This window comes from Scheffersomyces amazonensis, assembly GCF_036850825.1.
Source record: "Scheffersomyces amazonensis strain UFMG-HMD-26.3 chromosome Unknown RJT21scaffold_3, whole genome shotgun sequence".
NCBI classification, from domain to species: Eukaryota; Fungi; Ascomycota; class Pichiomycetes; order Serinales; family Debaryomycetaceae; genus Scheffersomyces; species Scheffersomyces amazonensis.
The window spans coordinates 1,780,865-1,797,440 of NW_027042743.1; the positions used below are offsets into that span (position 1 = coordinate 1,780,865).

General features: G+C 31.3%; 9 protein-coding genes and 1 non-coding gene across 10 annotated transcripts; 4 read left to right on the forward strand and 6 right to left on the reverse strand. All coding sequences in view use genetic code 12, as the record gives it.

Moving 5' to 3' along the window:
• Window positions 1–339: 339 nt before the first annotated feature.
• On the reverse strand, window positions 340–3,589 carry PMR1 (Ca(2+)/Mn(2+)-transporting P-type ATPase). The gene has a single exon (XM_064884326.1). The coding sequence runs from the start codon at window positions 3,360–3,362 to the stop codon at window positions 594–596; it is 2,769 nt and encodes a 922-aa protein (XP_064738899.1). The 5' UTR covers window positions 3,363–3,589; the 3' UTR covers window positions 340–593.
• Window positions 3,590–3,654: 65 nt separating this feature from the next.
• On the reverse strand, window positions 3,655–5,198 carry RJT21DRAFT_120709 (threonylcarbamoyladenylate synthase). The gene has a single exon (XM_064881819.1). The coding sequence runs from the start codon at window positions 5,050–5,052 to the stop codon at window positions 3,817–3,819; it is 1,236 nt and encodes a 411-aa protein (XP_064738900.1). The 5' UTR covers window positions 5,053–5,198; the 3' UTR covers window positions 3,655–3,816.
• A 33-nt stretch (window positions 5,199–5,231) lies between these two features.
• RJT21DRAFT_120710 (uncharacterized protein) lies at window positions 5,232–8,426 on the reverse strand. The gene has a single exon (XM_064881820.1). It carries the CDS (start codon window positions 8,373–8,375, stop codon window positions 5,307–5,309), a length of 3,069 nt encoding a protein of 1,022 aa, XP_064738901.1. The 5' UTR covers window positions 8,376–8,426; the 3' UTR covers window positions 5,232–5,306.
• Window positions 8,407–9,184, forward strand: RJT21DRAFT_120711 (uncharacterized protein). The gene has a single exon (XM_064881821.1). The coding sequence runs from the start codon at window positions 8,619–8,621 to the stop codon at window positions 9,081–9,083; it is 465 nt and encodes a 154-aa protein (XP_064738902.1). The 5' UTR covers window positions 8,407–8,618; the 3' UTR covers window positions 9,084–9,184.
• Window positions 9,185–9,191: 7 nt separating this feature from the next.
• RJT21DRAFT_120712 (tRNA-specific adenosine deaminase) lies at window positions 9,192–10,367 on the forward strand. The gene has a single exon (XM_064881822.1). It carries the CDS (start codon window positions 9,236–9,238, stop codon window positions 10,349–10,351), a length of 1,116 nt encoding a protein of 371 aa, XP_064738903.1. The 5' UTR covers window positions 9,192–9,235; the 3' UTR covers window positions 10,352–10,367.
• RJT21DRAFT_120713 (uncharacterized protein) lies at window positions 10,368–11,031 on the reverse strand. Its single transcript, XM_064881823.1, has one exon. It carries the CDS (start codon window positions 10,979–10,981, stop codon window positions 10,406–10,408), a length of 576 nt encoding a protein of 191 aa, XP_064738904.1. The 5' UTR covers window positions 10,982–11,031; the 3' UTR covers window positions 10,368–10,405.
• Window positions 11,032–11,185: 154 nt separating this feature from the next.
• Window positions 11,186–12,157, forward strand: RJT21DRAFT_36922 (ribulose-phosphate 3-epimerase). The gene has a single exon (XM_064884332.1). The coding sequence runs from the start codon at window positions 11,417–11,419 to the stop codon at window positions 12,107–12,109; it is 693 nt and encodes a 230-aa protein (XP_064738905.1). The 5' UTR covers window positions 11,186–11,416; the 3' UTR covers window positions 12,110–12,157.
• On the reverse strand, window positions 12,109–12,724 carry RJT21DRAFT_120714 (uncharacterized protein). The gene has a single exon (XM_064881824.1). It carries the CDS (start codon window positions 12,682–12,684, stop codon window positions 12,205–12,207), a length of 480 nt encoding a protein of 159 aa, XP_064738906.1. The 5' UTR covers window positions 12,685–12,724; the 3' UTR covers window positions 12,109–12,204.
• Window positions 12,725–12,822: 98 nt separating this feature from the next.
• RJT21DRAFT_t85 lies at window positions 12,823–12,914 on the reverse strand. The gene has a single exon. It is a non-coding gene; the product is annotated as a tRNA-Tyr (tRNA).
• A 735-nt stretch (window positions 12,915–13,649) lies between these two features.
• On the forward strand, window positions 13,650–16,185 carry VPS70 (putative zinc metalloprotease). The gene has a single exon (XM_064881825.1). The coding sequence runs from the start codon at window positions 13,713–13,715 to the stop codon at window positions 16,119–16,121; it is 2,409 nt and encodes an 802-aa protein (XP_064738907.1). The 5' UTR covers window positions 13,650–13,712; the 3' UTR covers window positions 16,122–16,185.
• The last annotated feature ends 391 nt before the right edge of the window (window positions 16,186–16,576 follow it).

The window sequence follows — 16,576 nt, forward strand, 5'->3', positions numbered from 1 at the left end:
ACCAGAGTCACCCTCTTGACTAACAATGTTGTTAAAACAGTCATTTCAATCATTAGTAATCGAGTCCTGAAATAACTACAGATCATAAGTTATTGTTTGATCATTGACAAAATGACAAGGAAAACATTATTGGCAGATTAGCAGATTTTTCAAATTTTTACGGGGCGTCTGCCCCAATTGCCTAAAACGTAAAAAAGGTATCATCAAATAATTTTCAACGGCTGCCACAGATATGCACACCACTATCAATATGACATATTCATATACCTATTGTGTTTTATAAATGACAGCAATATTTTATAGTTCGACTAATATAGTAATTCGTATTAATATTATTGAGTTTTATAAAGGGCAATCTACAGGTTTTATATAATATTTATAAATAGTATACTTAGTATATTTAGTATACTTTATTGTAATTGGTTAAAGTCGTGTCATATTATTTGGTCTTTCTAGTGGTTGTACAATGTAAAATGTAATATATTACAATGTTTATTAAATTTCTAATAATAGTAGTATTATAATTATAATTAATATATTATAATAAATGATGATACTCTTGCTCTTGTCATTGATCTCCTCATTTAAAAAGCTTATACACCAAAATTTACATTAAATCCGTTGGATCCTGATGACTTCTGTTTTAACAAATACTTTCTAATTTCATCTCCAATGAAAACAGTACTTGTTAAAAATAATAAATGCAATAAATCACTGAAATATAATGCTTCAGTTTGGAAAATAGCTTGGAAAAATGGTACGTAAATAGCACATAATTGACCAATTAATGATCCTATTACTGCAAAATTAAACATTTGATTGTCCAATCCAATCTCAAATATGGATTTAGAATAATGACGACATGATAAAGCATTGAACATATCATACATAACAAAACATGTAAATGTCATAGTAGTATCTCTTGCAGTAATTTCATTATCTGTCATTTCTCGGATAAATATATATAAAGTTCCAAGAATAATCATAGCTGCTGATTGTAAAACTCTCTTTATAACTTGATGAGTTAAAATTTTATCATTTCTCTTTCTTGGTGGTCTATTCATAACTTCATGATCTACTGGTTCAACCCCTAATGATTGTGCAGGTGGTCCATCCATTAAAATATTAATCCATAAAATTTGCATGGCATTAAGTGGATTTGGTAAACCAAAGAATGTTGCTAATGCAATTAATGTTAATGCAGCTATAGAAGTTGATAATTGGAAAGTAATAAAATTTTGAATATTAAAAAATATTCCTTTACCTTCTTCAATTGCATTTAAAATTGTTGAAAAATCATCATCAGTTAACACCATATCTGCTGCTTCTTTTGCAACATCAGTACCATTTTTACCCATAGCAATACCAATATCTGCCAATTTTAATGCAGGAGCATCATTAACACCATCACCTGTCATGGCAACAATATCTCCTCTTCTTTGAAGTGCTTTAACAATTGTAACTTTATGTTCAGGAGTTGTTCTTGCAAATACAGATACATTATGAATAGCTTCTGCTAAACGTTCTTCACTTAAATTTTCAATTTGATCACCAGTCATAACAGAATGATCTCCAACTATTGGCATACCAATTTGTTTAGCAATATTTATAGCTGTAGTAGGTGAATCTCCAGTAATCATAATAACATGAACTCCTCCTTTCATTAAAAGTGCAATAGATCTTCCAACATTTGGTCTTGGAGGATCTTTCATTCCGACTAATCCAGAAAAGATTAATTCTGATGGTTCTTCATTTTCCTTTTCATTAATATATTTCTTATTATTTCTAGCAAAGGCTAAGACTCTTAATCCATCATTAGCCAATGCATGCGATTTTTCACCAATTTCTTTTCTTATTTCATCAGTTAAAGGTTTTATATCACCATTTTCATCAAAATATCTATTACTAAGTAATAATACTTTTTCAGTTGCACCTTTAACAAAAGTTTCACTTTTATTTAAATCACCAGAATGAGCACAAATTGCCATATATTTTCTTACAGATGAAAATGGTAATTCATAAACTCTTTGTTTAGTACCTCTTATATCATCTAAACCAAAATGTGGTAAACATTCAACAATAGCAATATCACTTGGATTACCAATATATTTTTCATTTTCACGAGAATATCTGGCATTATTACATATATTACCTGCTTCTAAAGTTTTTTGCATATTTTTAGTTAATTGATGATGTAAAGTATTATCATCTAATTTTTCAACTACTAAAAATGGACTATTAAAACTTCCTTTAAAATCAGTTGCCCAAATCTTAGTAACAGTCATATGATTTTGAGTTAAAGTTCCAGTCTTATCTGAACAAATTACATTAACACTTCCTAAAGTTTCTACACTTGGTAATCTTCTAACAATTGCTTTACGACGAGCCATTCTTAAAACTCCTAAAGCTAAAGTGACAGTGACTATAATTGGTAAACCTTCAGGTATAGCAGCTACAGCTAATGAAACAGAAATTTGAAACATATCTAACCAAGAACGTCCTTGAAGTATACCAATTAAACAAATAACACCAATTACAGCAAAACTAAATACTGATAAATCTTTACCTAATTTATCCATAGCTTGTTGTAAGGGAGTTTTTGGTTTTTCAATTTCAGACATCATTTCAAATACAGCTCCAAATTCAGTTTTAGCACCAGTTGCTACAACTATACCAGATCCATGACCATCTCTTACTAAAGTTCCCATAAAAGCAATAGAATTTCTAATTGTAACAGGTGGAATATCATTTGTTTCATATATTATTGGGTTAGTAGTCTTTTTAACTGGTCTATTTTCTCCAGTTAAATTACTTTCATCAATAGTTAAATGAACAGCATCAGTTAATCTAACATCAGCTGGAATTCTATCACCTTGAGTAAAATGTACTAAATCACCTGGAACTAAAGTTGATGCAAGAACTGTTGAAGTACTACCATTTCTAGTTAAATGAGCTTCTGCTGGAACTAATTTATTTAAAGCTTCCAATGATTTTTCAGATCTATATTCTTGAACAAATCCAACACTTACTACAATTACAATGGCTAAAGTAATTGATATGGCATCATCTACATTACCCATCCAAAAACTTATTATAGCTGATCCAATTAATAATAAAATTAATGGATCTTCATAGAATTTAGACAAGAATTTTATAACTATACTTTCTTCTTCATCATTAGATAATTCATTAATACCATGTAAAGATCTTCGATTTAAAATATCTTGACTATTAGAAAGACCAACAGCTATATCTGTTTGAAGCTCCGAAGCTGTTTCTTCTTTTGATTTTTGACTAAATCGAATGGAGGGAGAACTGGATCGACCTACAGGTACTTTTACTTCAAAGGGATTTTCCGACATTTTTATACCTATACACCTCTCCTAATTAGGCTTGGTCTTCAGATTTGTCAGTTTACTTTAAAATAGCTAATTAATAATTTTCCAGTATACTTATCTATTATTCACTACGCCGACCCGTTGGTAATATTTTTTCCTTTTGAAAAATTACGTGTTAGATCGCTTTTACAGGTTATGCGAGGAAGAGCCGAAGAGCATTTACTGGTTAGGCGGCAGGAAGATTATTTAGGGCTTATCTCCTAAATCTCAACCAGATAAGCTTTTGCATTTATAGGTAAATGAATGTAAATGAACATGGAGGGGAGGGGGGGCGTGTATTATACAATTAGTAATGCAATATAAAGTATAAGTATAAGTAAAAGTAGTGCATGTTTGTGTGATGTGATGTAAATCACAATTATAGTAGTATATTTAATTTTTGAGTGAGTGAGTGAGTGAGTAGTGAGTGGCTTCCTCTTTATTTTGTGGTTGAGCCGTCTACTACTTCAAATGCGGCCTTGGTGAGTCTATTCATTACTGCTAAGCCTTCATTGGTCTCATCAATACCTTCTACAAGAATGAGATCTACGCCTAATTCATCAACTTCTCTTAAAAGTTTGAATAAATTATGTGATACTTCCAGCTTAGATGAACCTAAATCTCTTTCTAATTGTATATGAGAATCTATGGTTTGACTAGATGCGAAATTTAATGATCTTAATAATGCTACTTTAATTTCTGAGGTATTAATTTCATGATCTTTTAAATACTTTTGAACTGCAGCAATACCATCTTGACAATTTGTAAATACTATTACTTTGGCAGTAGGTGAATAATGTCTATATTTCATACCAGGAGTTCGTACTGGTTCAAGTTTACCTGCTGTTTTCTTTGCTAATACAACATCTTTCCAAGCATCTCCACCAATCTGTTTAATATCTTCTACTGAGACTCCTCCTGGTCTTAATATCATAGGTGGATTACTTAAACCATCTATAACTGTAGATTCTACTCCTACTTCACATGCTCCTCCATCTAATATATAAGGTATTCTCTTTTGTAAATCATGATAAACATGACTTGCCAATGTTGGACTTGGACGAGTAGATGCATTAGCAGATGGGGCTGCTAATGGTGTATCACTAATAGCAATTAATGCACGAGCCACAGGATGATTAGGTAGTCTAACAGCAAAAGTATCTTGATTAGCTGTAACTAAATTTGAAATTGGTGATCCAGGAAATATAGGTAAAAGAATAGTTAATGGTCCTGGCCAAAATTTTTCTAATAATTTTTCATAAGATGATGGGAGATTATAATCTTTAGGTAATAATTTTCTTTTCAATTGATCTATAGATGATACATGAACTATTAATGGATTATCTGATGGTCTATTTTTTGCTGAATAAATAGCTCGTACAGATTCATCACGTAAGGCTGAACCACCTAATCCATAAACAGTTTCGGTTGGAAATGCCACCACATTATTTGTATTTATTAATTCATTTGCTGCTATATTAAGATTTTCTTCTGTTTCTTTATCGGTTATACTAGGTACTAATTCATTCTTACCAAATATTATAGAATCCTTTTTAACAGAAAGAATCTTGGTATCGAAAGGTACCTCTATTTTTCCAACCGAACCTAATGTGGGCGTGACCATAACTCTATTTACTGCTCTTAAGGATCCTCGAACAATTAAACTACACCTCATGTAATCCCATTAAAGCATCAAGGACTTGGACTTGGACTTGGACTTGAACTTGAACTTGAACTTGAACTCTTATCGATCTCATCTACAATTTTTTTTTTACTTTGATAATTTTTCAGATGCCTAATGAGCAATCGCGCATGATCCAGATTGGGCCAAAAAATTTTGCAGCTTATTAATGACGTGAAGTTCGTATATGTATGAATGTATCTATCTATGTATATGTATGTATGTATATTGTATCTATGTAATTTAATTTAAAATAATAAACTTTCGGTGATAACTTTCTTTTCATCTTCACTTAATTGTGTATAATAAGATTGGAAATTACCCAAGTTCTTAGTAGTACATTCTCGGAAGAATTGTATGAGAGTTAATTTTAAATCTTCACTATGTCCATCGGAAGAATCAGGCTCTTCATTATCAGAATCTACATATGACTTTAATTTCTCGAAATTTGGAACTCCTATATCATCCATATCTTCCCAACCTTCATCTTCTGCTCCTTCTTCATCTTCATCTTCATCTTTTTCAGGTAAATAATCATTAGCATTCGGTTGTTGATTCTGAAATTCTAATTCTCCAACAAGTAATTTCAATATCTTAAGCGAAGCTGAAATTTGAGTATACTCATCAGGCATTGAACTTGCCATTGATCTAGTAATAATTCGATCTGTTTCATAAGGTATTATATCTCCATTAACAATTAAAGATTGAATTCTATTATCTCCAAGAGTAAATATCTTAGCTAAAGCCAAAGCATTCTGTAAAATCTTTTCATAACCTCTAGTAACTTCAAATGATTCAAACCAAATTGGTAAAATCAATTGAAGTCCATTCTTTTCTTGCCCTGGTATTCTCATATTAGATAAGAAATCGATCATTCCTTCTGGAGAATTTAATACTAACTTACAGAATACCATAATTAAATTCTCAATTGTTACTGGTTCTTTAGCAATTAATAATCGATTGACAGTTGCTTCAAGAAGTTGGAAAATAAAGTCATTATTTAAATAAGTTTGAAATTCATTAATGAAAGTGAAAATAATAGTACCACAATTACTGGCAGCACTATCACTTAAATCTGGTGATAAGAACTTATATAATATGGAAAGTAAGAAATCCATACCTGTTTGATCACCCTCCTTGAAATCAAGGAACAATTTTGAAGCTTTTTTCAAAAGATTGATAAGAACTTCTCCAGAATTTTGAAGGATTTGATTATCAGATGATTGTAATATGAGTCTTCTTAATAGTGGAAAACTGTAATAAAACAATTGCGATGGTAAATCAAATTGAGGAGCATCAATAATAATACTTAATAACTCTAATGCAAGATATAATTCTGGAGAATATTCTATAACAGGATTTTCTACTTTCTTCTTTAATAAATCAAGGATGAATGGTAATGACTTATCACAACTTCTAGTATAATCTTGTTCCAAAATATTAGATAATAAAGTTCTTAAACTATCTGAAGAATCAACATTCAATTGAATATTTGCTGGATCTTTAAATGCAATTCTAAAGATTAAATCAGCCACTGTTATATTCGCATCAACTTCAATCTTAGAAGCTTCTTCTGGGTTAATATCTATAGTAACTGTTACAGCCTCTAATAATGGAGCTAAACCATCTTCAGTACAATCATCTATTAATGAATAAACAATTGAGAAAATGGCCACTTGAACATCTCGTTTGATTTCTGGAGATAATCGCTCCTTTAAATTAAGGAATTGATTATAATATGTAATACTAACAAGAGTACTAACACTAACAAATTTATTAACATCCTTTGCAGCTGCAATAGCTATAATATCAGTAAAAGTTTTCAAACCAATTGTAGGTACTGAAATTTCTGACTCAAATTTCTCAAGAAATTTGGGTAATAATAGAATTGTTCTTGAACTAACAAGAGGATTAGGATGTGATAAGAATTTTGTAAATAATTCAAGTACTCTAAATAAGGATAAATTTGTATCAGTTATATTTGAATCATCATTGGCAAATAATGCTTCAGCAATGAACAAATATGCTTCTATAAAATTCCAATCATCGCTTGTTTCAAGACCTTTAAGAACAGCAACAAAAATGCTCGATGCATCCTGATCATTAATCTCGGAGATTAATTCATAAACTGAATCACGAGCTGAAAGAGTTGTAGATAAGCCTGTAATATCTGTAATGTAGGTATTAATATCATCCTCATAATCAAGTGTAGATGAATTTGTCAAAAGAGATAAATTAACAAAATCTTTTATAAAATTAGCTTGACTATCTAATTGTCCAAGATGAATTTTATTTTGTAAAATTGTGATTGTTCGTAATAAATCCAGAACATAAACGTTTAATAAATTTTCTGGATCATCTAATTCAGGAGTTGTCTGAATATTCAATTCATCAGAATCTTCAACAACAGATTTTCGGAATAATTGTGAAATATAAGATAATTCTCTCAAAGTGATTTCTAAAATAGAGTTTCTAAGTTGTAAAGGGACTTTAGTACCAAAGTCTTCTAAAATTGAAGATAACACACTATAAATGGAAGATCTTAAATATAATTCCTTAAGGATTATTTCATTCTGAGATTTGACTGAATTATTGTATGAAGTATTTAAAACATTTATAAGGGTGGGAATACTTGTTTCAATATGATTTATTGTGAATTGTTTTCTTTCATTTGAACTAAATGCTTCAGGACTTGAAAATACAGCAACAACACTTTGATATAATTTAACTGAAACAGTTTTGATTTCTACTGGTATATTATCTCTACTAAGAACTAAGAAAATATAATTTGAAATTTCGGCACCTATACCACCCCAGAATTGATCTTCAGTAATTAAATCATCAAATAAATCATTTAACACTGTTAAACTTCCTAACATAGATATTTGATTATCAAAATTGGAAGCAGCTTGATAAATAAATGTTAACAAGTCTGGCCACTCATCTGGATAATCAACTGAAGCTATTTGAACAATGGCATATGCACTTCCATTTCTTAATTTTGTATTATTACAACTAGTTGCTATATTTAATAAATCTTGTCTTATAGAACTTTTAACATCTTGATTTACTGGAGGTCCAGTAAATGATGGGAACCCAATGGACCAATATTTTGGAACCAATCTCTTTGTATGTAATAAACTAGATTGACGAATATCTATTGGAAGATTTTCATCCTTAGCAAATTGAATACATAAGTATAAGACTTGCGATGGATCTTGAGTCAGAAGTTTACTGAACTCTAACTCCGCCGCCGTCCGGACATTATTATCACTCGAAGTTTGATCAGATATAAGTTTCAATACAATATCTGACATTTCTACTATGGCAATCTTACTATCTATTTGATCTTAATTGTAATATTCTTCTAGTAAAGTTCTTAGATTGATGCATTGGTACAGTATCGAAAACGCGTTTGGAGTTAACGATTTTTCAGTTACCTGCACACAGAGTATGGAGATCCTGTACAAAATATAAAAGGCTGGGGGAGATCACCCATTTTATGAGGCATCATATTGATATGGTGATACTTTAATACAGCCAAGTAATAAGACAAGCAAATGACGGAAAAATCATCTATATATCCAGCATTGGAGGAAGTAAAACAGCAACTTGCACCTAAACAGTTGGAAATCTTAAAGAATCAAGTTGAATCGGAAAAGCCTAATGTATCATCGCAAACGCTATTTAATTATGCATGGGGATTAATTAAATCTAATCATTATAAGGATCAAAAGGAAGGAGTACATATATTGACTAATGTATTTCGTGATGATCCATCACTTAGAAGAGAATGTTTATATTATTTAAGTTTAGGTTCATATAAAATTGGGGATTATTCTAATGCAAAGAGATATGTAGAAACATTATTAGATGGTGAACCTGATAATTCTCAAGCTAAAACTTTAAAAGAAACCATTGATGATAGAATCACAACTGAAGGATTAATTGGAATTGGAATTGTTGGTGGAGCTTTGGCTATTGGTATAGGTTTAATTGGAGCTTTGGTTAGAAAGAAGAGGTAATAATAATATTATTAAATAATGTTAAGTATGTCAATATAGATTAAATATTTATTTACGAGCTTTTTGAAAAACTTTTTGAATGCTATGTAATTTTTTTTTTACTTATGACATTGTAGTTTTTGTAGAGCTGGGTGTGGAATTTAAAAAGTATCATGGTTGATGGTAATGTCATTGCGGACAAGGTGTTTAGTACTTTTAATGGTTTGAAGTTGAAATCTGGTAAACCAGTAGTTAGATCTAATGGTGTTAAAGAATGGACGGTATTGGCTAGTTTAGTGGCTCAAATAAATGATGAAATCTTACCAATTACATTAACAACAGGAGTGAAAGCTCTTCCTGATAAAGTGCGACATTATTCACAAGGTAGAATAGTTCATGATTTACATGCTGAAATACTATCACTTAGATTATTCAATTGGTACTTGCTTGATGAATGTTGCAAATTGTGTGAAGGTGATTATAAGTCAAAGTTAATTGAAAAGATCGATGAAGAAAAGTTCAGAATAAAAGTTGGAGTTTCATTTCATTTGCTTATAACAGAACCTCCATGTGGAGATGCATCTATGTTAAAGTTAGCTAGTGAGACTGACGATAAGCAAGTTTGGAGTGATGAATCACAACCTCATAAGATGCAAAAGATTGAAGGTAATAGAGGACGTAGTAATTTTGGAAAATTAGGTGTTATTAGAACAAAACCAGGAAGAGGTGATAGTTTACCGACTTTAAGTAAGTCATGTTCGGATAAATTGAGTATTAAGCAAATTGTTGGTTTAACCAATGCATTCACGGCAGATTTATTCCCAGATGGGATATTTTTGAACAGTCTAATATTAAAGGAAGATAGTTACTTGGAAGATGATATTGAAAGGTGTTTTAGAAATAGATTAATTGATGTTTCAGATCTACTGCCCCATTTTATATCCGTCTTGAAATATAATAGTAATGGTTATACATTTGGTAAGGAAAAGGATGCTGTACCTAGTAATCTTTCCTTATTACATCTTGTAGAATCGAATATAACACAAGTATTGAATAATGGAGTTAAGAATGGATCATTTATAAAGAATAAGATTCCCAAGGAAGGAGGCGAGAGTTTTATCTCGAATTACCAGTTTTACTTAAAGCTATTAGCTCTAAAGCCCTTGGTCAATAAAAACTATTCCGAATTCAAAAGACAAAATCAACAAAGAGAATTAGTTAAACAAAGATCAAGGGAAATTTTAGGACCTTGGAATCCAACATCGGAAGATAACTTTGACTTTGTATAAAATATGTATATATACTGGTTCGATAAATATATAATAAATAACATATACTAAATTCTAATCTGAGTCAGAAGCGGATCCTGAACCTTCTTCTTGATCATCTTCTTCTTCTCCATTATTAGCCTCTCCTTCTAATTGTTCACTTTCAGTAATTTCCATTGAAATGGCATATTCGGCAGTTTCTAATAATTCTCGAAGTTTGGTATTGTCTTTACTAACGTAATCAATTGGCCTTAAACGATGAGTATCTTTAATTCTAGGATCAGACCCTGCATCCAACAAGTTATCAATTATGAAATATCCATGATCTGGTTCATCAATAGCATATTTAACAGCTAGGTGTAAGGGAGTATCATGTTCTCTATTGTATGGATCAATTTCTACTCCTTCTATATCTAACACGATATCTATAAACTCCCAGTTTCCGAGTTGACATGCCAAATGCAATGGGGTATTACCCGTTATGACTTCATGAGTATTATTTATAAGTGATGAAAGTTTATCATGATCATTCTGAAGTTCAACCTTAATTGACAAGAGTAATTCAGTATTATTTCTTCTAGCTGATTCTAAAATTCTTTCAGATAATGAGGCACCTTCAGTACCATTATTAGTAGGTTCTTCTTCTGTCATTATATAACTACTAATAAATTATTTGTATATATTTAATGCTTAATAGTACTTATAGCCTCGAACCACCTAATAGGAGTATGCGACCCTCGCCTAGAATTTTGATAGACATACACGACATACTTACAATCTAAATCTGATTATCTGGATCTTACGGGTTCCAATAATGTTTACAATCTACAAGATTATGTAATTGACTAATGTAAAGAGATCTATTACTACTTCTATTGATGATACTTCAATTTTACTAAGTTAATTATAATAAAATTTTAGTATGTTGAATAACTGTTAACAATGTCTCCCCCACTGTAAGCTAAGCTAACGAACGAGCGGAAGCAATTGGTGCGACCGATAGTAAAATTTATATCGAAGTAGATCTAACTATTCTTTATAAAATAATTAAAGTAATTACAAACTATACGAAATATAAATATAACAATGGTTAAGCCAATTATTTCTCCTTCTATCTTAGCCTCTGACTTTGCCAATTTAGGTTGTCAATGTAAAAAAGTAGTTGATGATGGTGCAGAATGGTTACATATTGATGTAATGGATGGTCACTTTGTACCAAATATTTCCTTTGGTGCCCCAATTATTACAAGTTTAAGAAAAGTATTTCCAAGAGATGGTCCAAATCCTGTTTTCTTTGATTGTCATATGATGGTGGCTGATCCAGAAAGATGGGTTAAAGATGTTGCTGAAGCTGGTGGTGATGGATATACTTTCCATTTTGAAGCAACTAATGATCCATTAAAAGTTATTAAGACAATTAAAGAACATGGTTTAAAAGTAGGTGTGGCCGTTAAACCAGGAACTCCTGTTGAATCATTATTCCCTATTATTGAACATATTGATTTGGGACTTGTTATGACTGTTGAACCAGGATTTGGAGGTCAAAAATTTATGCCTGATATGATGCCAAAAGTTAAACTTTTAAGAGAAAAATATCCTCATTTAAATATTCAAGTCGATGGAGGTTTAGGTAAAGAAACTATTGATGCTGCAGCCACTGCTGGAGCCAATGTTATTGTTGCAGGTACTTCTGTATTTAAAGCTGATATTCCAAAAGATGTCATTGATCATTTAAAGAGTGAAGTTTACAAAAATTTAGAATCAAAGGGATTAGTATAGATCATTTACTATAATTAATAAATTATTTTTCATGCATTAATTCTTATGAATAAAACTATCTAATGTACAATAAATTAAAACTAAATGATATTTACCTAAAAGGCTTGAATACCTAAAGTGGTACCTTCTCCATCAGCTGAAGATTTATATTCTCCTCTTGCATTTTGTTCAATCACTGACCATAAAAGTGTTTTAACTTTATCTAAGTTTGTTTGTCTTTCTTCTAATTGCTCTTTTGTTTCAATTTCCATTGATGCATCTTCTTCCTTATTTTCAGCTTGTTTTCTTTGATCAACATATTTTTGATTTCTAGCAATCTTTTTAGCTCTCTTATTAGATAAAGTATTTTTAGTCATTTTAGAAATAGGGGCAGGAGATTCTCCAGTATATAATGCTATAGCTTTGGAATCAGTTGGTCTAACTGCTGTAACTGCCTTATCAGCATATCTTCCAATAGATGATCTAGTATTTGGTAAAATCTTTGAACGAGCAGCTCTCTTTTTAGCTAATGATTTAGCATGACTAGCAGAATTTATCTTATTCTTAGGTTTATTGATAGAGTTTTTGGAAGCCATTTTGTTAAAGTGTGTATACCTTTATTAAAGTATTCAAATGATCTTCTTGGTAGTCCATCTCATTTCTTTTAAAAAAATTAAAAAATTATGTACTGAAAAAAAATCTTGCATAGTAAGTAAATTAAAAAAAAATTAAAATCTCCCGGGGGTGAGTCGAACACCCGATCTCAAGATTACTTTGAGGAGAACCCATTACAGTCTCGCGCCTTAGCCAGCTTGGCCACCGGGAGGATTTTAATGAAAGAAAATTATTTTTTTAAGTGATAGATTGTTCACTGCACGTGGTAAAACTCACGAGAAATTCGGGTTTATTTCCTAATTTGTGATTTTGTTTCGGAGATAAGTGAAAATTTGGAAAGATCTTGAGGGCAAGTGAGATTGATAAATTCAGACATTTGCAGCACCGATTATCTCGGATCTTATAACATAGTAAATATCATTTTATACAACAATTCTAAGCTTTTAAAGTCTTTGTATTTAATTTAGATTGTAGATGAACTATTAAAAGTATAGAGTAATAAACAATTTGAGAGTTATGATCCAATTGGTTAATCATAGATTTGTAATATTTTTGCATTGATTCAAAGAAAACTTAGGTTATCTACCCCATAAACATCAAACTAGAAAAGGGGAAACAATTCTTATTAATTCGATTTCTATTATTTCCAAATCCAGCATCTAACATTTCAAGTTTACTTTCTTAAGAAAGAGTCTTCTACATCCAGCTCTGAAAGTATTAAGACGTTGGAATATACTCGTCAGAAGTCGCAACCATTTCCCGTTTTGGCTTATCTATGCAAGAATACGGAGCGCATTTTTTCCGACTATCTTTCCCGTTCTGGAGCTAAAATCGAGCTACGGCTCCACAAGTCTGGCTCGATTGCTAACAGTGGTGGTGGTGGTGGCTCACAATGACAAATAAGGGTATATATATATTTATATTTATATAGCCCCATTTTATTTCATTTACTTTCTATACGAGTTTTCTTTGTAATTTATATAACTTTCCATACAATTGTCTTTCAACGATGGATGAAAAGCAAAGTTACAAGCCAATTGAGGCTGGAAATGTTAAGCCCAAGCCTAAGAGTACAATTAAAAAATTCGGTTATTTGGCTACAGCAGCAATTGCAGCCTATTTCTTAGTTTCAAGAAATAATCTTATTCCAACAAAGTTCACTACTCAAGATGAAGCTAAGTCAATCATTTTAGATACTTTAGAAACTAACTTAGCTGGTGAATGGTCTAAGAAGTATACTTCTGAACCACACTTGGCTGGTACCAATTATGGTTTCGTTGAATGGACTAGAGAAAAATTTGAAGAATATGGTTTTAAAGCTTCAATTGATACTTATGATATTTACGTAAGTTATCCAAAGGATCATGACTTGAATTTACTTAAGAAATCAACTGAAGAAATTGTCTATAAGGCTCCATTGAAAGAAGATGAAATTGATGAGGATGAAACTTCCAAAGGTGATGATCTTATTCCTACTTTCTTAGCTTATGCTGCCAATGGTAATGTTACTGGTGAATATGTTTATGCTAATTATGGTAGAAAGCAAGATTTTGAAAAGTTAAAGGAATTGGGTGTTGATGTTAAAGGGAAAATTGCCATTGTAAGATATGGTGGAATTTTCAGAGGTTTAAAAGTTAAATTTGCTCAAGATAATGGTGCTATTGGTATTTTAATTTATTCTGACCCTGGTGATGATCATGGAATAACTGAAGCTAATGGTTATAAACAATATCCTCATGGACCAGCTAGACAAGAAAGTGCTGTTCAAAGAGGTAGTGTTCAGTTTCTTGGTGGTGTTGGAAGTGCACCTGGTGATCCAACTACCCCAGGTTATCCTTCTAAACCTGGTGCTGTTAGACAAGATCCTCATGTCAGCATTGGTCGTATTCCAGCCTTACCAATTTCTTATCGTGAAGTTAAGCCTATTTTAGAGAAATTGAATGGTCAAGGTATTAGAGTTCATGACAAGGATTGGACTGGTGAATTAGAAGGTTTTGATTATTCTACTGGTCCAAGTGATAAATACACCTTGAACTTATACAATGATCAAGTTTATAATATTTCTACCTTGTACAATGTTTATGGTGAAATTGAAGGTGAAAAGAAGGATGAAGTTATTATTATTGGTAACCACAGAGATGCTTGGATTAAAGGTGGTGCCGGTGATCCTAACTCTGGTAGTGCAACTCTTTTAGAAATTGCTAGAGCTCTTGGAGCTTTAAAAGCTAGTGGTTATAAATTCAAGAGATCTATTGTTCTTCAAAGTTACGATGGTGAAGAATATGGTCTTCTTGGATCTACTGAACAAGGTGAATATTTTGCTGAAACTTACAAACGTAAAGTTGTTGCTTACTTGAATTTAGATTCTTCAACTACTGGTAAATATTTACATTTAAGTGCTTCGCCAGTCTTGAACCATATTTTACGTGCAGCTGCCAAAGAATTAGAATATCCAGAAGAAGGTGTTGGTAGTTTATATGATCATTTTGTAAAGGAAAGAGGTGATAAGATCACCAACCTTGGTTCCGGTTCAGACTACACTGTCTTTTTAGAACATTTAGGTATTCCATCAGCTGATTTAGGTTTCGGTCAAGGTAAAGGTGATCCAATTTACCATTATCACTCCAACTATGATTCATATTACTGGATTTCTCAATTTGCTGACAAAGATTTTGTCTACCATAATTTGGCCGCAAAATACTTATCATTAATTATTTTCAAATTAAGTGAACATGAGATTATTGATTTTAAGTTGAAAGACTATTCTAAAGATTTACTTACTTATTATAAGCAAGTTATCGATCTTGTTCCAGAAGACTGGTATGAAGATAAGGAAATTAGTGAAGAAACTTTCCAAAAATATTTGAGTCATGATTTTGAAGAAGAACAATATATTCATGATTCAACTGATGGATACTATACTGCAGCATCATATTATCCATTCCCTGAATTGTTAAAGCCAAGACAATGTCAACATAATAAAGTTGTTACTATGCTTGACACTAAACACCACTTTAATTTAACTTTAAAGCATTTGGTTAAGAAGACACATAGAGATCTTAAGAGATTAGCTAACATCACCGACCTGTTTGATGATAAGTCTTCTGTACTTCAATTAAAATTTGATGATAAAGACTCTTTATCCTTCTGGCAAAAGATTAAATTACATTTCCAAATCAAACATCACAATAAGTTAATTCAATATTTTGAAAGAAATTTCTTATATCATAAGGGATTATTTGAAAGACCATGGTTTAAGCATATTATTTTTGCTAGTGGTAGATTCACTGGTTATGAAGGTCAAACTTTCCCAGGTTTAAGAGAAGCTGTCGAAGATGGTGATTATGAAAGATTTGTTGAATGGTTAGGTATTGTTTCTAAGACAATTAAGAGAATTTCTATTAAATTATCTATATAAGGAATATTTTCTAGCTTAGTATATTTTATATAGTTTTAGTCCATATTTTAATGTTAATAAACGCATTAAAATATTTTCTACTTAATCTTAGGTCGTCTCCAGCTCAAATATTGCCTATTCTTTAACACGAGATGAAAGGAAAAACGAAAATAGTATTGAACGCTGTGAAAAGGAAATGAGTAAGAAATAATAATTAATAAAAAAAGGCCGTCCAGGATGAGGGCGAACGCGGCCGGCAAGGCGATAACTTTAAGAAGAGAAGACATATGAAATATGAAGAGAATGTAATCTAAATAGAGGATTTTCCTACATAATAACTAAGAAAAGAATAATACACACATAGTGTCGCACTCGGTGTATTAATGTCTCTAATGGGAAGACTAGTATTAATACTGAGACTGTAGAATATGGGGTTTGGTTTTGTAACAAGAGTGATGACAGAGATTGAGTAAGTT